The sequence below is a fragment of the Mercurialis annua genome, linkage group LG6 (assembly GCF_937616625.2).
Source record: "Mercurialis annua linkage group LG6, ddMerAnnu1.2, whole genome shotgun sequence".
NCBI lineage: Eukaryota > Viridiplantae > Streptophyta > Magnoliopsida > Malpighiales > Euphorbiaceae > Mercurialis > Mercurialis annua.
This window is the reverse complement of record NC_065575.1, coordinates 9639668-9660199: the sequence shown is the minus strand read 5'-3', so window position 1 is coordinate 9660199 and position 20532 is coordinate 9639668. Positions and strand designations below refer to the sequence as shown.

Genomic DNA, 20532 nt, shown 5'->3' with positions numbered 1-20532 from the left:
TGAAGGTTTAAAAAAAATAGAAACAAAAGGCCAAAAGAAGAGAGAGAAGAATTTATCTTCCACTCAAAATAATTGTTAGTATGACAAAGTACCCATACAAATCATACAAAGTGGTCCTCTTCAATTGATAGTTTTGATGCCTTACCTCACTCCCTTATCCTACACACCAAAAGTCTCTCTCCATTTTCTTTATCCTACGCACCCTTTTCTTCATCAATCTTCATCCTTCTTTTCTTCTAATGCAAAACAAAAACATCCCACACATAACAAGAAAATTTGAATGCACCACCACTCTTTAAAACATTTTTTGCTTCACTATTCATAATTTGAAGCACCACCCACATACTTTAACCATGGCAAGTGCAACAAATACATGGAGTAAAGAAGAGGACATAGCTTTTGAGAATGCAATAGCAACTCATTGGATTGAAGTTGAAGAAGATGATGAGTCATCATTAGATGAGCAATGGGAAAAGATTGCAAGTTTGGTGCCAAGTAAAAGCATTGAAGAGTTGAAATTACACTATGAATTATTAGTGGAAGATGTTAATGCAATAGAGGCAGGAAATGTACCACTTCCTAACTATTATGTGGGAGAAGCAACAACAACAACATTGTCATCTAAAGATTCAGTTGGATTTTCTGATAAAAAGATGAGTTGTGGCTATGGAAATGGATTTATGGGATTAGGAGGAAGTAATTCCTCCGGACATGGCGGAAAAGGAGGAGGAGGAGGATCGCGAGCTGACCAAGAAAGACGAAAAGGTATTCCATGGACCGAAGAAGAACATAGGTACATAAGTTTTTCTTTAATCTATCTTCTTAGAGATTAACTGGATTGCAGAACTTTGTGTTATTGAACTATATACTTTTTACATAACCTTTTTACATTTTGAAAATTGAACTTCTAGTTTACTTACAACGGAAGGTTACTCAATCAATTTCCGCCAGTAATCACCTATGCGACCTACGAATTGTTGAGTATCCAACTTTGCTACTTAGGCAATTCGCCGTTGGCCACATAGGTTGTCTGAAATTGTTTGAATAGTCTAAAAATAAAACTTAGTCATCAAAATGTAGCAGATAAAACGTACGTATATAGTTCAATACCCGCAATTGTTATAACCCGAGATGAATTATCAAAGTTTCTTTGTGAAAATAAATGTTTGATATGAAACAAGTAGTTGACAATTAAGCCTAAATTTTTTTTTTTAATTGGATAGGTTGTTTCTACTTGGTCTTGATAAATTTGGAAAAGGGGATTGGAGAAGCATATCAAGAAACTTTGTAATATCAAGAACTCCAACACAAGTGGCAAGTCATGCTCAAAAGTACTTCATTAGATTGAATTCAATGAATAGAGATAGAAGGAGGTCTAGTATTCATGACATTACTAGTCTAAACAATAATGGAGATCAACCTCCTCCTATAACAGGACAACAAGGTAATACTAACCCATCTGTTGCTATGGGACCTGCAATGAAGCATAGGGCTCAACCTCATTTGCCTGCTTTACGCATGTACGGTGCGCCAGTCGGGCACCCGGTGGTTGCTCCTCCGGGTCATATGGCATCAGCTGTCGGAACTCCTGTTATGCTTCCTCCTGGGCACCACCCACATCATCCGCCTTATGTTCTTCCTGTTGCTTATCCGATGCCGCCGCCGCCACAAACAATGCACCAATAGCGACGTGTTTCGCTTTCTCGACTCTCGACAATCAGGGTTGAATGCTCGAAGATGCATTCTTTTCCTGGGTTTTAGAATAGAAAAGTATTGATGAAGAGTAGCAATATAATAAGTATGTCCTACTCTCGGCGACAGTTAATAGCAGATGCATTTATCCCTCAGGTTTGCATGTATACTAATCTAAAACTATTTAGCAAATGCAAGAGAATAAAAACACTAATAAGCCCAATTCTTAATTTCTTTCTATGAAAATTGTCTTGCAGTTTAGTGTTTATCCCAGTCTCTAAGAGTTTTTTTTTTTCAATGACTAGCTAGTCACAATAGAAAGCTTGAATCGCTTGAATCGAAAAATTGCACCAACTTTTATCAATCTCCTTTTTATATAGATTAGTCACTTCAATACACTTGTTAACAAAAACAGTAGCTTTTTAAAACTTGACAGAATTTGCAAGCTATCAGTTCAAGTATCCCATGTACAAACTATTGCCTTGATAGTAATTGATCTTGCTAAATTGACAAAATAAGAGTAGTAATGGATAGCTGACAAATGGAACTGTTTGTTCTGAGACCTTTGCAGCCAAAAGCCATTAATACAAGTAAGAAAGTTATCCTAACAGGGTTAAACTGAAACCCCTGATTTACAAAAATTGGCAGGATAGGAACCGGCAATTTGCGCAATCAGTGCCCTTTATGGTGATGGTGCCTACCAAGGAAATGATACAATAAACTCTTCCGCCCCCATTTCCACCATAACGGAGCATCAATCCTGCGTTTCTTTTTAATCTGTTCTTCTGCGGGAAAAAAAACGGTAAATAGAGATCAATTCCGTCTTATAGGTTACATCCTTTAAAGCACTCAAAAGACAAGCAAGAAGACTATATTTGTTAAATAATGAAATTGGGGTATAAAAAAATGGCAAACTTACTGTTATTCTGAGAACCAGTTGGTCCCCATTGTGACTGCAATTTTTTATAAATGGACCCTAGAGAAGGCCAAAAATTCATTTGGATCTTGAGGACTTCCAGAACAGTTTGCAAGCCAGCTTTAGAAGGGATAACGTTTTCCAATTCATTTGCAGTTCTCTCACCCAGCAATACCTAATATTGGCAAGAACCAAGACAGAGAAATGGGACAGCAAAAAGCATGAGTACAATCGAATTCACTGTACATTGACACAATATCATAGAAAGAATCTCTCAAAGAGAGACTCTTCCGATTTCCTCAAAACTACATGATGAGAAAAAAATAAGCAGATTGGCAGTATAAGACAGGATCTAAATTATCACAAGTTCGTTCATTTTTAAAAATTTAAATATTTACCTTAATCACTGCAGTAGCGGAAGATGAAATTGAACGTAAATTGTAGCTGCAGCAAACAAGTTTAATATCAATGTGAATGCGAACATGAAAAGAATATGCAAATCAATTTGAAGCAAAACAGGAAAGGGAAGTGGGCCAACCCGCCCTCAAGAATAACAAGCAACTTTCCACTGCAGATAGTATACAACATATCAGTCATCTTTGCATATCCAGCTGGAGTTACCTGCAAAATCATTTTCTAAAATGTAAGCATAAGAAGAAAAAAAAACAAAAGCCATGACATTTGGAAAGAAACACCATTGAAACAATCAAATAGGCAACAGAAATGTGTTCACAAAAAATTAAATTCTTAGAATATTAAAAAAAATCAGTTAGCCAAAAGTCAAAGTCATTACATCACAGCGTCCCAAAGGGTCACCTCTTGCAGCATCAAATCCAGCTGATATGATGGTAAAGTCAGGAGCGAACTCAGCAGCTGTATTATTGTTCAAGAACCATTAAATAGTAAGCTGCGGAACATTATACATCATAAAGGGGCTAAAACACTTTTTTTATAGTCTAACTTCAACATTTCATAGATTTATGGTTAAAGAGAATAACAACAAAAGAGGAAAGACTGGCATAAGCATTAGCTAGCAGCTTTCTACAAAACTGTATTAATAGCAAAATGAAATTCTTTTAAGGTTCAAATGTAAATATCTCTAAAGACCATCGAAGAACTATGATAACGACCAATTGCTATCACATTCACACATGGAAATTAAACTCACTATTTAAAGATAGCTAAACTGCCAGAATTAATAAGGTCAAACTTTTATGATCGTGATATCAATAATCAGACCACACACCATCCCTAGCTGGAATTAGAGCAGATGTGTAAGATAACATTAACATCATGTACTAACCTATTGGTAGCACAATATGCTGGAATGCAAAAATGTAATCATTATCGCCTACTCCTCCACAACTCCATGGAACATTTGCACAATACCCTTCTGCACCATTGGTACCAACCTGCAAAAAATCCAAAATTCATAAATATTCCTACAAGCTAAAAGTGATGCAAAAGATCACAGATACATTTTATGAAAATTCTATCAAGATGCAGAACCAGCCAACATAGCAAAAATAAAACAATCGCTGTATAGTTGAGCGCTGCTTCTATCTTTATCCATGCATGAAAAATAAAACAAATGCATATGCAGAATAACAATATTCAGTAAAAACAATTATCCGGCATATGTCAATTCTATGTGACAAATTATGTGCTCCAAAAATCAATTTGGGCATAATTCCTGCTGGTGAGAATGATGAACAATAGCAGCTCTCATGTTCACCCTGTATCTTAGACACAGCATTCTTCTCAAGGCTCAGGCCATTCACAAAACCCCATCCAGTTAAGAATAATGAGCCAAGAACAGCCATTATTTCCTTGCGTGGAGGCTCACGTTATCAAACCCATTTGTAACTGTTGGTCATACGTAACCAAGATAGCAATTGATAGATCCATGAATCAGACTCCAAGTTATATTTACTGCATCCTTCTTAGAGCTCAGGCCACTTGTCAAACTCATGTCACGGAAATAACAAGCCAACAATCAATATATCTTGATTATGGTTAATGGTAACAATCCTGTCCAGAGGCGGCTCAGTTCAATACAAATTCTGATTGAGATAGTAACAGCTTTTAAATTTTTTCACCCAGTAATCAAAATTTCTCATTGTCAATTTAGAGATCTTGAACCAGATACAATGCACTGCTATCCCACCAAAAAAAATCGCAAATTGACCAAATGGTAATTACTAGTTAAAATATTCCATAAACACAGCAACTTCAACAAATAATTATGCTCTTCAAAGTTTAAGAATGTGGCCCAGATACAAAACAAATCACTAAATCCTGGACCCTGTAAAAGACACTCCAAAATTTTACTAAGTTCCACATTTGAATGAGAAGCCATTACTGCCACAGATAAGTAAAAGAATATAAAAGGTGGAATAAGTTCAGTACCTCGTCAGCTGCTCCAGTGCCAGGATAGAACTTTCCTCCCTCGTGTCTATGCAGAGATACGTACAAAACCTATCAAGAAAAACTCTTAAACTCAAAGTAGAAATAGATTAAAATATATATCAATACAAAACTTTTAATGGAACAAAGGCGGCAGATTACTACCAGTGCAGACATTTGGACTTTTTGATATTATAAGTTTATAACTATAATCATATGATAATCTGTACTAACATATGCATAGATGAATAAATGAAGATCTTCAACGCCGGATTCAATAAATAATAAAATTTCACCAAAGGTGCCATCACACTAGAATGGGCTTGTTCTTCTACAATTTTTCCATGGAACAACAAACGTTCACCAACTCCAACAAACTATTTTACCATGAATACTATTTGATTCAATAATTTATGCTAATCAGAGTTCTGTCATTATGAAGCTCACCGATTTATTCTGCTCAAAAATTTCTTGTGTGCCATTTCCATGATGTACATCCTAAAATTAATTGGAAAGAAGTGGTTAATTAAAAGATGAAACATAAAGAAGTCAATTTTACTAATTAGAAGGATGAGGCAGAGAATGATTAGTAGAAATGAATTGAAGCGTTAAAAGGGCAATACCCAGTCAACTATTAGAACCTTCTTGGCACCTGCAACCTGAGCAGCTAATGCAGCAACTGCAGCATTATTGTGAAGGCAAAATCCCATAGCTTGTCTTACACCAGCATGATGACCAGGAGGACGGACCTAATTCAAGAGCATGTACAGTTTCCTTCACTACCTTGAAAACAGGGAATAATTATCCAACATTTAATTTAAACCAGCATACCAGAGCAAAACCATTTTTGGCACGACCAGAAAATATTGCTGACGCAAGATCGGCACATAAACCTGCTGCCAGCCTAGCAGCATGTGCTGAATGCTCATTAGCATATGTATCAGGAGTGAAATAACTGCCCAAAAACAAACAACCAATCAACCAGTTATCAAGGTGGTAACTGATGAGATAAGTAAAAACAAAGCATGCTTCCTACTCACATTTTCAATAAATAACATGTTCAGCACGGATGAGGGGAAAAGCACCCTATGGTATGGATAAGTTGATAGAAGAGGAAATGAAATATGCATTCCATAAACTCAAATAAAACTAGCCTTTGCAGTAAAGGGTGAATTCTGCACCCAAAAAATAATATCCGCGAGAAAAAATTAAATTATAATGAGCCAGCATTTCAAATGGTTTACAGGCAACTTCTACTTCAAACAAAGCATCTCAAAGACAAAAGGCACATCCAAATGTCAAAATTCCTCCCAACAGCACTTTAGCACAAGACAATAGACACCTGTACTGAGAGAACATACTTAATGAGTCTAAATTTATACATGACATTGACACACATGCATGTCTTACGTATTATGAGCTTAATTTACACTATTAACTCTACCTCCGATAGACAATATAAACAAGGGTTGCGTACTATCTCAACTCTATTTAGCTCATTGTTCTGAGCTCATTTAGGGTGCATTTGGCATTGCGGTCGAGAAAAGCGATTTTTTTTACAACAAAACAAAGTAAACACAGGGAGTCTGAATTCTCTTAGGCTATAGTTCAAACACAAATAGGCTAAATTCTCCCAAAACCAAGTTAAGCTTCACGAATGAAGCCTACCAATTCAAGTCAGCACAAAGCAGTCCATTACTAAAAGCTTGATTCATCTAATTATACTCTAGATTTTATCAGTTCTATCTCTGCATCGTTGTACTTCATGCAAGATGTGAAATCATAGATAATCACAGATATGCATGAACAGACACATGCCGACATGAGCACCCAGAAGCAGACACGCACAAGTGAAAGAGATTATTGACATACCTAGAGAAAATATGACTTGTAAATTCTACATCTTGAATATGCTCCAAGGAATGCACCTAGAAATCTCAAAATGAAATTATCAAAGACATTAAAAGTTGTTTCATGGCCTCATAAATTACTTTCTTCAATCAGAAAAAAAGACAACTCAGTGAATTAAGCAGCTGACATTTCTCGCATGTAAGCCCACTAGATATAAAAATTCAGTGGGATTAATTCACTTTATAATTTGGATTGCACAATCAAGTACAGGTATACACATGCCCTGTTTCTATCAGTTATTCTTTATAAGCTTAGATAATGAGCCTACAATCACCTTCACCATAAGCATAGAGATACAACAAACAGTGCATTATAAGCCACAAAATAATATTGTCACTCACCATCTGAAGTTCTTGTTGGGTAATTTCTCTTGCAGATATAGGGTGGCATCTCCCAGGATATATACCTGCATGCATTCACAATTGTCAATTTGTCATCAGGATGTGGATATATAGTATAGAAAGAACTATTTATTATATAGCAAAATGAATTACTAGGCAATCTCAGTGCAAAAAGGACTCTCTGAATATAATATGAGTTAAAAAGAAAAGAAAAAAGAAAAAGAGCTCCACAGGAGGGAAAAGGGTATAATACCAGCAGTAGCAAGGCTAGCAGCTATAGCTCGAAGGCGATCAGGTCTTTCAGGATGTGGATGTGACTTCATTTCAACCTACTTTAACACAGTGTAACCAAACAAAACTACTACTTAAGTTAACAGATGGTAAAAGGATTAAGTATTCATTATAGAGCAATTCACACAGCAACATAATAAAATTAATAAGGAATGCATGCTTTATTTCAAAACTATCAACTAGTTTCTTTCAATAACCAAACCATACATGCTGTTTCAATAATCACCAAGCATGCGAAATGCAGGAAAATAGGAACCTTGAAGCGGGTTTCAAGCTTATATCCATTTCTTAAATATCAATCTTCATTCCTTATGTTGTATAAATATGTTCTCATTAACTAGAAGACATGTAAATAACCTTAAAATTCCATGGGTATCTTTACTCTTCTTTTAATAACAAACTAAACAAATTTAAGAGAAGTACTATTAGGGAACCCTTAAAAGACCAGAACTGTTGAAAACTTTAGCTCTACAAAATGGCAAAATGGACCAGTAAATGGGAAAGAATCAAGTCATGATGGATTTAAAGAAATGAGAACCGAAACAAATATATAATGAGCACGTCCAATTGAAAGAAACAGTGTATGGAAGCCGCAAGGAAGACGGCAAACAAAAACCAGGTAAAAAGAAAAGTGCATCCACAACAAGCAGGTATAAATGTATGCTTTGCACTAATTAAGGAGAGACAAGAACCATACTTCTGAATGTAGCAGCATTTTTTCATCAAAACCAACCACCGTATGCGCACTTGAACATGAAGGTGAACTTTGAGCGCCTGCAAACCATGGGAAAAACATAAAGGTTGCATCAGAAGTACATCAAACAATTTTTAACCACAAGAGACTAATCTTTAAGTCACTAACTTAAAACAGATACTGAGTCGTTCCACATGATTCAGTGTTAATATTACACATATACGAAAAGTGCATCTTTACATCAAGTAAATCATCTTATGCCAAAATGCATTTAACATCTTCTAGATGTTGAACAGAAGCTATTAATACAATTCATTTAAACAAAAACTAGAGTAAGTTCATGAAGATTAAATGTCCCGTTGCATATTAAATCTTTTACAATAATCTTTACACTAGTTTCACTTATCTCGCACAGAACTAAATTCAAATAACATGTGATGCTGATGATCTTTTGACATGCATGTTAATCAGGGTGGAGATGCAAACAACCATTAACAGATAATATGAATTTGTTCATCTAGACATCACACAATAATATAAATAATTAATGCTTCGTTGGTTTCCTAAATCCACAAACAATTACCAATATAAGGAAATGTCCTAAATTGGAAAGAACAGAGGGAGTAACTTTTTAATAACATCAGGCCAACTAATAGTTCCTCAAGCGGGATTTTGCTTTGCAAAATATCTCCACAGAAACAAAAGCCTCAGTAACCACCTTGGTTTCTTTTCTTCTTTACTTTTGTCTCTATGCGGGTGAGATCTGAATCTTCTGAAATAGGAGATGCAAAAAAGCCATGCTCCAAGATACCAGAATTGTTGTGTTCGCCACAATTCTGCACATAATATATTACACCAGTCACCACATCATTCAAATTCATTAGAAACTCTACCACATTTATATACAGCCGCATTATGTTGCCATAGACACGGACTTACATGCAAGAAATGCATAATACACCTACCAACACTAAACATTACAAATTGCCAGGCAATTGAATCTAATAACAACGGGGGGAAACAACAATTAAACTTACATTGCAATGAGAACCATCACCAAGATTAACCATTGTGCAGTTGGTGCAAAACCACTTCACAATCTCTAAACGTCTTTGTACGGGCGCCCAATCACTGTCATCCTCATCGTCGTCGTCATCAAACAATCCTTGATTGTTGTACATATCTTGAAAAGTTGCTTCTCTCTGTCTCTTCTTTCTCTAAGTTGAAATAAAAAAAAACAATGTCAGGCCAATTTTCTTTATAAGGAGAGTTGCTTAAAACATCACCATTACATTCTTTAACTTACATACCGAGACAACATTGTCAACAGACATTGTATCACCATCGACATCAGCATACATTTTTAGAACATCTTCGCCAGATCTTGTGTCATAGCTATCACTACCACCACTAGAACCATTGCTACTCGCAATTTCACTTTCCTCCTTACATGAAACTCCATTCACTAAACGATTTGTTTGAGAAGTTTCAGAAACCATGCTGAATCCAATTTTTGCATAAAACAATTTCTGCCAACAAATTATAACATAATAATGGTAACATTACAACCAAATATGTTAAACATGCACTAAAATAGCTATTTAGATAGTCAATTATCAAAATTAAACGCCTAAAACCTAGAATCTTTCTTTCTTTCTTTTGAAAAAGACAATCTAGTTAAACCCTAATAGTACAACGTTGAAACTCAAACTACAGTATTAAATAATCAAGAACTCAAAAAAAATGATGATTGTGAAGTACCTGAACAGTGTGATATAATAATGAAGATAGAAAGAATATGTAAAAGGTGGTTTTCAGATAAAAACCCTAATTTGACTGAACAAAATGTTGAGAAGTAGAAGTAGCTGCAGCTAAGGATGCGTTTGAAAATGAAGGGGATTGTTTGGTTCGAGCGGGTAAAAGAAATGTTTTCGGCTCAGATAAGTAAAATTGTTGCTTTTCTTTTAAGTACCTCCTCAACTGCTGATCAAATTATCATCGCAACTCAAGAGCCAAAATGGATCAACCTTTTATATGGGCTAATCATCTACATCAGCATAGGTGGGTGCGTATTTTTGTTATTTTAAATTCAGAGATATATATATATATATATATATATATGACATACTTTAAAAACGCATGAATTACGTTACAAAAAAATAAATATATTATGTATTAAAAAATTTATATATATATATCATATAATATATATATATATATGATATATATATATAAATATATATAAATTGCTTCTAATATGTGTTCGATATATGTATTTAAAAAACGTGTCTTCCTATTAAATATTTGATGTTTTTTCCGTCCTTTTATTTTTCCATGTTGCACGAGATTTTACATTTTAGCTCAATTTATTGTTCATATTTATAATGTATTTACGATATATCGTCCATGTATTTACAATGTATTGCAAGATATAGACGATACATCAGTAATATGTTAAAATTTTATTATTGATTTTTCTCCTCTATATTTATGATGTATCGATGGTGTATTTATGATGTATCGGTAATGTATTACGATGTATCGATAATGTATCAGACATTTTAAAATTTATTTTGTTAAAATGATCCAAAACTTTTAAACATATTTCATCTATGTATCTGCTATGTATCGAAGATGTATTATCTATATATCACTAATACACACATGTCTCGGTCATTTTGAAAATAATCATTCTGAATTGGAAATGGATTCTAAAAATTATAATCAATGGTGTATCTGCAAAATTTATTTCGTTGAAGTAATAAAAAGAGAACATGTATCTACAATGTATTAATGGTGTATTTTTTGACGTGTCGACGATTTATCTACAATATATCGGTGGTGTATATATACATCATGAATGTATCTAATATGTATAATAATGTATACACAATAAATTAAACCAATAACTACATAATGGTGTATCTACAAAATTAGTTTTGAATTAAAAAAAATAAGAATATGTATCTCGGAAGGTTTCAGGAATCTTCTCATCCTATGAACATGCAAAAAAGGGCTAGCAAGAAAAATTTAAATTTTTTCATTTTTACAAAAAAATTAAACATATTAAAAAAATTATGTAGAAGAAATTGATCTCGTTTGTAAAGATATGTTCATCAAGAATGTCATAAATAGACCAAAAAAAACTTAATCAGTCAAACTTTGCTTCATGGTAACTTCATGTTTAGATTCTGACCATTCATATCTCATTGTTTTTCTCTATTTGGATGTTGAACAATCACAGTCACATGTGTGGAGGCTACACTTGTAATGAGGGGAAAATGAAAGGGTTATTTACATTTCCAAGACTAAAAATCTAGTATTTTCTATATATAAGTAATAATTACGTATGCTTCTATGATTTTGCTTCTCTGCTCAATCTATTGCTAACCTGAGGCATGTATGCGTCTCTCTATGCCATTGAGAAGCGAGAAAAATTACGTATAAGCAAATTTGTGCAGCAAAAAGAAGAAGAAGAAGAAGAATACACATGCAATTAGCTTTTTTTTTTTTGAACACGTGGAAGCAAGAGGATAAGTGGGTTAGAAAAAGAAATAAATTTCCCAACTCAGCTAATTAAATTAAAAGAGTGTTGGTATGTGTTAAAACTTACACAGATGTTGGCATTCATGTAAATAGTTACCGCATTCATGATTTTTGCGTAATTTTCTCTAAAAAAATTCCCCACATTTGACCCCCACTTCAATTGCGTCCTCGCCTTGAAAACCACCAATTTTACCCAAATTACGACCTTTTTTTCAGTTGCACCTTAAATGAAAATGGCATGCGATTTTTGCCACCGTGGCGGACATGTCACCAAATGTTTTTGCAATTACCATCTTGCCCTTGTTGACTCATCGTTGAGTTGGACTAACCATGGCTGGGTTAGTTTGGTTAAACAAAACGGTGCGTTTTGTTTTAAATTATCTTGAAGAATAACCTGTTTCCCCACTTTTATCTGACCCTGCATCTCAAGAAGAATTATTGTTCGTTCTCTCTTATAGGAAACCCTAAAGCCATAGTTGTTTTTTGATCTGAAGTAAAAAAATGTCGACCATGTCGTCGCAATCGTCTTTGGCGCTGCAAAATATAACGGACGAGCTGCTGATACTTCCTCCAACAAAGAAACGCGGTTGATGTTGTCATGGAAGGTTGTATCTCTACACTTCATGGACAAAAACAAACCCACGTAGAAGATTATGGAGATGCTCGAAGTCAAAGGTAAGATTCTAAATTTACATACCAAATTATTTTTCTGTTCAATTTTTAGGTTTAGGGTTTGTTCATCTTGTTCAGTGAGGCTGTTATTTTTCGATTTGACATAGGGTTGTATCCATGGATTTAAATCGCGGTAACGGCAGCAGTCGCGGCCGCGACTATTTATAACGAAAACGTATCTGTAACGGCCGTAACATTATGTAACGGTCTACTGGAGCGCAATTTTTTTTTAAAAAAAATGTAATTAGATGAAATTAACATAAATTGAAAGAACTAAAATGAAATATAATTATACAAACATCTAATAAAAAGAACTGTAACAGAAAATGCATGTTATTTAATTTTTTTTTATCATAGTTGAATATGCTTCAATTTATTCTTATAATGATAAAATTTATTCATAAATACATGATAAGAAAATATAAATATAATTTTCATATGTTAAAACATAAAACATTACAAATGAAATCACCACCACAAAGAGAGTCGTGGAGGATCTGGTAGAGGCTCTTTTTCTTCCATTTGATAATTGAACAAGGAATCTGCAAAGTTTGACGTATCCATGAATGAATTGAATGCAGACTGACTAGTTGATAATTGTGGATCATGTTGGGTTGATTCAGTACTGATATCATCGTTGTATTACCGCCATATGCATAGTTGGTATTTGATCCGGTGCTATCTCCTCCGTAGTTGACTGCATTATAACTACCATACCCATATAAGTTATAGTTGTCATTTCCACTTGAATGAGGTTGGTAATATGATGAAGAATGATAGTGAGGATCATACAGAGGAAGCTCATAAGAAGGAGGACGGGGCAGAGAAGGAGGAGGGCGAACATCATGACTTGAGGCACCTCCGGCAATAATATTTGGATCATATGTAAAATCATGAGGATAAGTTGATGGAACAAATGTCTCTCCTCCACCTGCAGCGGGTGGTGCACTATCATCATCATCATCATTTCCACTGTCATCATCATCACTAGTATCACCATTACCACCACCACTAGTACTAGGTCCAACCGGATTATTTTGCTGAGCATCAAAAGTAGTTGCGTGTTCATCATCATCCGATAGCCAATCCAAATTTTCTCCATCAAATAGCGGGGTTTCTCTTTTTCAAGCCTGTCAAATAAAGGATCATCTTCCTCAAAAATATAATCCAAATTTATTGGATTATAACTTTGATTCAACTCTACTTCACTCTTTCCAATCGCATTTCGAATTTTAAGCTTCATATTGTAATGGACAAAAACGAGTGAAACCAATTTTTGGTATCGGAGTCTATTTCTTGTCTTTGTATGTATCAATGAGAAAGTACTCCAATTTCTTTCACAATTTGAAGAAGATGTTGTTTGGCTTAGCACTTTTACTGCGATAGTTTGAAGTTCTGGAGCACTTTCACCATATTGAATCCACCACTCAGCTATAATAAAAAAAATTGTAAATTAACTTATAATTATAGAACAATTTAAATAAAATAATTAAACAAAAAAATATTACCTGGAGTAGTAAAATCAACAGCTCTTTGTGCTAATGCAGAACCAAAATTTTTCATTTTATCACGAAAAATTAGTACCTGCAAATTAATTAATAATTTATAAATGATCTTTGAAGTAAATTAATAATTTAATAATTTTAATTACTTACTTGATTTAGTGCTTTGGCTTGATTTTCTAAACTAGGCTCTAATCTTTAAACCACACTTTTCATTCCAGCAAAGACCTCTCTATCATTGGTTATGTCATGTTTGCCATATTGAAACTGTGGATTGAGAAAATATCCTGCATGTAGATTATATTAGTCTAATTTAATAATTATATTTAAATATATAAATTTACATGCGAATAATAAATTCTACCTGCTGCATGAAGATCATGATGTAATTGAAAGCTCCACCTTTGATCAATTATTCTCCAATAATTGACATAGCTCCTACAATTTTCTTTTATCGCTAATTTTGCTGTCTCCATAGTCTCATATATATATATATCCCATTGTAGGTCTATCATCACCATCGACTAATCGCAGAACTTTTAACAAAGGCTCTTGAATTTTCACAATTTCTTTTGTTTTTTTCCAAATCCTATAACTTTGCTCGACAAGCTAAGAATTATTTTCTTAACTTCAACAGCAGGACCGGTGGTAGCTTTACCATACTTAGAAGCTAACCATTCCTCAGATTCAAACATATTTCTCAATCCAATTTTATGCCTCATAATACTTTCTAAGGCAATAAAATTAATAGCATACCTTGTAATCCCAGGCCGAAGAATATCTCTGCCATCGGTGATTTTCTTCATGTAATTGCACACCCAATTATGATTGTAAATGGATTGGGTTATTTTTTTGGCTATTTCCATAACATCTTTAATTGTTTTTCTTTTTCCAAAATCTTCAAGGATTAGATCAATACAGTGAGCAGCACACCCAGTCCAATAAATGTGTGGAAATGCCTCCATCAACTTTTTTCCACCGGGTTTCATTGCCGCTTCATTATCTGTGACAATTTGAACAACTTTTTCTGGACCAATTTCTTGAACTACACTTTTCATCAGACCAAAATAATATTCAGCATCTTTTGAAGTAACAAGCGAAGCGTCAACTGACTAATAAAAAACAGTTCCAAGGTTAGAATAAGCCATAAAATTAATTATAGACATTCTAGTGGTGCTTGTCCATCCATCACACATAATTGTGACACCCCGTTCCTTTCAGATTGAATCAAAAGAAGCAATATATTCTTTCATCAATTTATATTCGTTTGGAAGAAATACCTTTCCAATTTCATAAGGAGTTGGTGGAGGTATATTTGGACCAATCTCGCAAGCTGCTCTGAGTAGTGGCCGCGTCCAAGGTGAGTTTACAACTGCAAAAGGCAATCTATTATGAATCACAAAATTTCCAAACGCTTCCATCAATTTTTCTTTTTGGTTCTTGAACCATTTGGTTTTAATTTTTTGTTGCTTTACTGGAGCTCTTTCTTTTTCTAATTCAATTTCTCTGTCTGTTAATCTGGTACTCGGTGTTGATGCAGGAGTAAACCTTAAACTTCCTCCAATCCTTTCACGAACAGTGAATGAACGGCCAAAGCCTTTCTTTTGTTGTTGGCCACTACCACTACCACCGCCAACATCATATTGATCTCCTATACTTCTTCTATATTCGTCTTCATGATATTGCCGCATACTTTTTTGTCTCGCTTGTTTAAAATCATCATCTTCTCCATCATCTTCAAAATCTGGTTCATTCATTCGGGCGCATTCATCTTCAAGCTCTTTCGATCTTTTTGCTTTTTGTTTTTTAGCCAAATTAAAATCTATCATAAGTCTATACATATCTTTTCTTACAGTATCAGAAACTTTTGGACAACTAGTTACTTGACTTGATATATGAGCCAAGTGTTGTTTCAAACGAGTAATTCCTCCAATAACTTTTTTACCACAAAACGAACAGATCATTTCGCCTTTATTTCCAGTTGAAGTAGCGAAATTCCATCCAATATCATCACTGGGTTTTGATTCAAATTTTGCACGTGCTCTAGGCATTTTATCAAAGAGAAGAGAAGTATTTGTAATTTATTTTTTGTGTAAATATAAACACATAACAATTGTATATATTTATAGTGCATTGGCAAACATTTAAACTCACGGACTCCATTCATTTTGCTATCTATTATTTGCCTCTTTTATTTTATATGCCCATTATTTATAGAATGTGGTCAAAATTTCCATGATTGTTGAAATAAATTATTACATCCATGTGCATTATTTCAATTTTTACTTGTCCTTTTCTTACAAATAATGCAAACTTACAACCTATCTATCACACTTTATTTTACTTTCTCTGACAAACCCATATCCATTTTATTTAACCCTTCACGTGTAGCATGTCAGATTCATAGTCCTCATTTTCTTTCAATTTCAAATAGCAAATCATTTCTACTTTCTTGTCTTCACACCACGTTACATGTAGGAAACGGATACTTCACGGCGTTAACCTGTTACACAACGGAGAAAACGGCCGTTACTATACAAAAATGGAAATGGTGTTGGAAAATGGTATTAACGGCAACGGGAGGTCTGAATACCTATATTTAACGGCTGTTACGTTACGTAACAGCCGTTATTTGATTCCATTTGTATCGCCTAACCTTGTAACTTCCCGTAATTTTGGGTTTTTAAGCTAAAAATTATTGAATTCATGCTAAATGGAAGTGGATTGAGGAAAAGTAGGGTCTGTTCATCAGTTCTGTATATTAAAAACATAAGTGGATTTTGTTTTTTTTTTGCAAGTGGTTTGTGGGTTTTTGTTGAATTTTGATTAATGGGTGTTGAGATTTTTGCCAATTTAATTTGTTTCCGTTATATCTGAAATGATCATTGATGATTTGGCTGTGTAAATTCAGTTTCTTTTAGTTGCTTTCACTTATCATGATCTCAAAGTTGTTTGGCAATTATGGTGCACCTGTTGTAGGTATTCTTTTAGGATAGAAGTATGGTGTTGAGTTAACACATTTGAATTTTTTTTACTTGATATTACATGTAATGGTGATTTGCTATTTCAGTTACCTGATTAGCATTTATTAGTTTATTCTTTTTTCTTTTTATTCAATTTTATAGGTGAGTTTATATGGCTGTTATCATTAGTTGATATACTGAGCAAGGGTCAGGTATAATATGATGTGTATCCTGATCCTATATTGTTGTATTGTATGTACTAAATAGACACCTCAAGACTGTGGCGCGTTCTCTGGTATGACAAGGAGGTATCACTAGAGCATATTGTGAAGTTTAGCATCCTGTTGGATAAAATTTAAGGAATGGAAGAAGAAGTTGTTGGCCACAATAATCAAATTGTTGAAATGATGAATACATTTAGGCGGTTGAAAGCGGCACAGGATAAAGCAGCCATTGCCTTTAAGGAGTTATTAGATGAGAATGAAAGGCTTTTGAAAGTGAATCTGAAATTGCAAGCCAATTCAGATGGGTCTCAAACTTGTTCCAGGTTCATCAAGAAAGCTTTGATGATGTTATTGTGTCTTTATATTACATTTGTTTATGTAATGTCATCACCAAGGAGAAGGAATAAACTGCTTTTATTACCTTATTATGAAAGCTCTGGATTGTATTTTGTTTGTTTTAGGTCTTGAAGTAATGGAGATACTGTGCACGCAGAAGTTACGGTGATGGCAGCTGGTGTCGTAATTCCGCAATGTACAGTTGTTTTTTTTTTGTAATGCGGTCGGTTATTTTTAGTCTACTTAGTATGGTATCAAGTAGGTTTTTGAATATAATCGGCTATTGTTTTATTAGGATTGATGTATTGTTGTTATTTATGCATTGAATCAGTGACTTCAAATCTTGGCTTTTGTAATGTTATTGACAATTAACTACGTAATGTTAGCGTGTCTATTTTAGCCATTTGTATTCAATATTGTTTCAGGTTTCTTTCCTATGCTTGAGAAATTTAATTATCAACTTGCATGAATTGTTATTTTTTGGATCATAAGTTTTTTTTATCCCAAACTACTTCAATACACACTAATCGCAAGTATTATACTTAGAAAACTCCCTCTTCCTCTCTCGGTGTACTTCTGTAAGGTCTACGACTCTGGTTGATTAATTAGTTATTGAACATAAATTAATCAAATATTATTCAGCAAAATAATTTTTGAATATCAAAATGAGATCAATAAACATAAGCATAATAGTATAAATTAAGCAAAATTTTGTACAAACGCCTTTGTTATATATATAGTTTTTCAAAGCTCAAAAAAGCATGGTGTACGATAACACCTAAGCTGTAACCAAAGCTCAAAAAAACAAGGTTTTAAGTTATACTTATGCTATAACAGTGATGTACACGAACATCGGTATAACAAATTTACATTAACTGATTTCCAAAAAGCAAGGTTTTTACCTCACATATGCTATTTGTATTCAAAATATACCAAAATACTAGCTCTTGCTTACTCCTACGCTTTCTTCTTTCCTTTTTTGATTGGAAGTTTGCCAATTCTAGGAGTAGCTGCTAGAGACGTCGTTGACTTATACACAACAGAGCTTGATGGTCGTGGATCATATGTGGTTGTGAATCCTTGCGGAGAAGCTAGGAACAACTTGTTAGTTTCTCTAACTGCAATCGCCGTAGCTCCGCTAACATACCTCACGCCTTCATCTATAGAAGGATGCAAATACATTACCCAAAAAATTCAAACAACATTAGCGCATCCATGTACCACAAGTCTAACTATGCAGCTTGAATCCAATTTAGACTTACAATCCAATATATTCTCCAGAACCAATATAATGAAAAGTAGAAGTATAAGAAATACCACATTTGAGTAAACGAATCATGAACGCGTGTTTATTCTGACACCCTGTGTTTGGACAACCTGTCAAAATAACAAAAACCAAAATAAAATCAATAAACCTAAATAATATAGCTATATTGTAACCTTCGCATGATGTTACCTGATTTTCCAGCAGTGTATGAATTTCATTTTGTTGCTCAGGTGTAGAAGCATTTCTTTGGGCAGCAATTGTACGTTGTAGTTGTTCTTCCTGTAGAAGCACTACTCTGGGCCATAATGGATTTCTCAACTCATTTTGATCTTCTAGGTCGACTCTTTGCACGCTGCAAAAGAAGTCACCAACAATTGATGTCAGGACTGAAACAATACCGAATCAGCAAGGATATAATCCATATGCTAACATCCATCAAATAAGACTAAATTAAAACCCACAATAGCACGAATTTCACAGTCATGATACAAAAGCAATTTGTACCATACTCATTGCAAAGCACTTCAATCCATAGTTAACAAAAGGCGATCTCTGAAATCACATATAATCAACAAGAATATCTATTGCACTATGCATGTTGCCCTTAGAGAGACATCCTAAAAAATTACACTTTTTTCTAACATACACACTTTCTAAAATCCTAAACTAAAGTAAAACCAGTAGAAGACCATGACTCAACATATAGTCAAAAGACTTCTCAAGGATAGAAAATTGTACTGCTTTTACAGCTGATACTAAACAACTGACTAAATTACAATTCAAGATAATTAAAATGCAATATCATAGAATTCTACAAACGACTAACTAAAGTACAATTCACAATAATTAAGTGCAATGGAAGCACATTCAATCAGCCTAATTATTATTAAAACTGATGACCAAAACCTATAAAAATCATAAACTAAAGTGTAACACCCTGTATTTTTCCGTTAAGCTTATCGTACACTTTGGGGTTCGTTTGAGTGGTTCGACCACTTGAAATCGCGGTTTTCGAGTTCCAAACCTTTTAATTTATGTTTTGAGATGTCTTGGGTGTGGCCTTGAGGTTTGGAGCGGTCTCGATTTCATTTTCAAAAATTTAATTATTTTCGGAAGTAGAGGAAGTTTGCGGGCGCGACAGATGTAGTTCGCAGACGCGAAATATGCTTCGCGGGCGCGAATTAGTTTTCGCGGGCGCCAACTTGCACTGTGCAGTTCGCCGTTTTCTATAAATAGCACCCTTATTCGACCTAAAAACATTTCTATCACTTCTTAAAACCCTAGAACGGCTGAGGTACTACTTTTATTCATTTCTTATCATTCCTAAGCCTATTTTGATCAATCGTAAGTGTTTTAATCTCTCATTTCCATTATTTAATCATTGGATTATTGCTAAATCATATTTCTATTTATTGTTCCTTCTCATATGTTGTACTTTGGGTGTTCTTTCGATTGATGGTTTAATCGTTGGGTTGTGGTTGTTGTGCCTATGTTATATGGCTTACTTAGGGCAGTTTGGAATCTTTTGTAAAAGGCTGGAAATATGGTTTATAATAATAGTTTGGGCATATAAAAGATGTTAATTTTACCTTGTGTTGTTGGAAAACCAATTGATTTAAATTGTGGTAAGTTAAGTTAGGTGTTGATATTGTATATTTGATGTTATGTTAATAACTTCAAATCTGAATTTAAGTGTTTAAATGTATTCGAATCAATTGTGGTTTCATCTAAGGTGATGTATTTAAGTTGAATATAATTTGGGTGAGAATTG

At 34.1% G+C, this 20532-nt stretch overlaps 3 protein-coding genes across 5 annotated transcripts; 1 reads left to right on the top strand and 2 right to left on the bottom strand.

The window, feature by feature from the left end:
• Nucleotides 1–99: 99 nt before the first annotated feature.
• Nucleotides 100–1920, top strand: LOC126686821 (transcription factor MYBS1). The gene is made up of 2 exons (XM_050381074.2): nucleotides 100–793; nucleotides 1224–1920. The coding sequence occupies exons 1-2, from the start codon at nucleotides 354–356 to the stop codon at nucleotides 1684–1686; spliced, it is 903 nt and encodes a 300-aa protein (XP_050237031.1). The 5' UTR covers nucleotides 100–353; the 3' UTR covers nucleotides 1687–1920.
• A 254-nt stretch (nucleotides 1921–2174) lies between these two features.
• LOC126686820 (histone deacetylase 15) lies at nucleotides 2175–10237 on the bottom strand. 3 transcript variants are annotated; one of them, XM_056106160.1, is made up of 18 exons: nucleotides 10012–10237; nucleotides 9562–9790; nucleotides 9289–9468; nucleotides 8970–9087; nucleotides 8255–8331; nucleotides 7520–7595; nucleotides 7267–7331; nucleotides 6887–6942; nucleotides 5846–5969; nucleotides 5638–5763; nucleotides 5462–5512; nucleotides 5018–5086; nucleotides 3912–4020; nucleotides 3402–3481; nucleotides 3147–3229; nucleotides 3007–3052; nucleotides 2612–2783; nucleotides 2175–2477 (listed from the first exon to the last, which is right to left on the bottom strand). In XM_056106160.1, exons 2-18 carry the CDS (start codon nucleotides 9748–9750, stop codon nucleotides 2365–2367), a joined length of 1734 nt encoding a protein of 577 aa, XP_055962135.1. In that variant the 5' UTR covers nucleotides 9751–9790; nucleotides 10012–10237; the 3' UTR covers nucleotides 2175–2364. The 3 variants fall into 3 exon arrangements, with proteins under 3 accessions (XP_055962135.1, XP_050237029.1, XP_050237030.1); XM_050381072.2 differs by having other exon boundaries at nucleotides 9562–9780; nucleotides 10013–10237; XM_050381073.2 differs by lacking the exons at nucleotides 8970–9087; nucleotides 9289–9468; nucleotides 9562–9790; nucleotides 10012–10237 and adding an exon at nucleotides 8835–8935.
• Nucleotides 10238–14531: 4294 nt separating this feature from the next.
• Nucleotides 14532–16022, bottom strand: LOC126687544 (uncharacterized). The gene is made up of 2 exons (XM_050382105.1): nucleotides 15252–16022; nucleotides 14532–15083 (listed from the first exon to the last, which is right to left on the bottom strand). Exons 1-2 carry the CDS (start codon nucleotides 16020–16022, stop codon nucleotides 14532–14534), a joined length of 1323 nt encoding a protein of 440 aa, XP_050238062.1.
• Between the last annotated feature and the right edge of the window lie 4510 nt (nucleotides 16023–20532).

Bases quoted from the DNA above. Each gene is read 5' to 3' on its own strand.
- LOC126686821 (XM_050381074.2), top strand. From the start codon at position 354: ATGGCAAGTGCAACAAATACATGGAGTAAAGAAGAGGACATAGCTTTT. The intron at 794-1,223 runs GTACATAAGTTT...TTAATTGGATAG, and splicing joins TGGACCGAAGAAGAACATAG to GTTGTTTCTACTTGGTCTTG.
- LOC126686820 (XM_056106160.1), bottom strand. From the start codon at position 9,750: ATGGTTTCTGAAACTTCTCAAACAAATCGTTTAGTGAATGGAGTTTCA. The intron at 6,943-7,266 runs GTGAGTGACAAT...TGAGATTTCTAG, and splicing joins CCCAACAAGAACTTCAGATG to GTGCATTCCTTGGAGCATAT. The intron at 3,053-3,146 runs GTTGGCCCACTT...TGTTTGCTGCAG, and splicing joins CTTGTTATTCTTGAGGGCGG to CTACAATTTACGTTCAATTT.
- LOC126687544 (XM_050382105.1), bottom strand. From the start codon at position 16,022: ATGCCTAGAGCACGTGCAAAATTTGAATCAAAACCCAGTGATGATATT. The intron at 15,084-15,251 runs GTATTTCTTCCA...GTTTTTTATTAG, and splicing joins CTCCTTATGAAATTGGAAAG to TCAGTTGACGCTTCGCTTGT.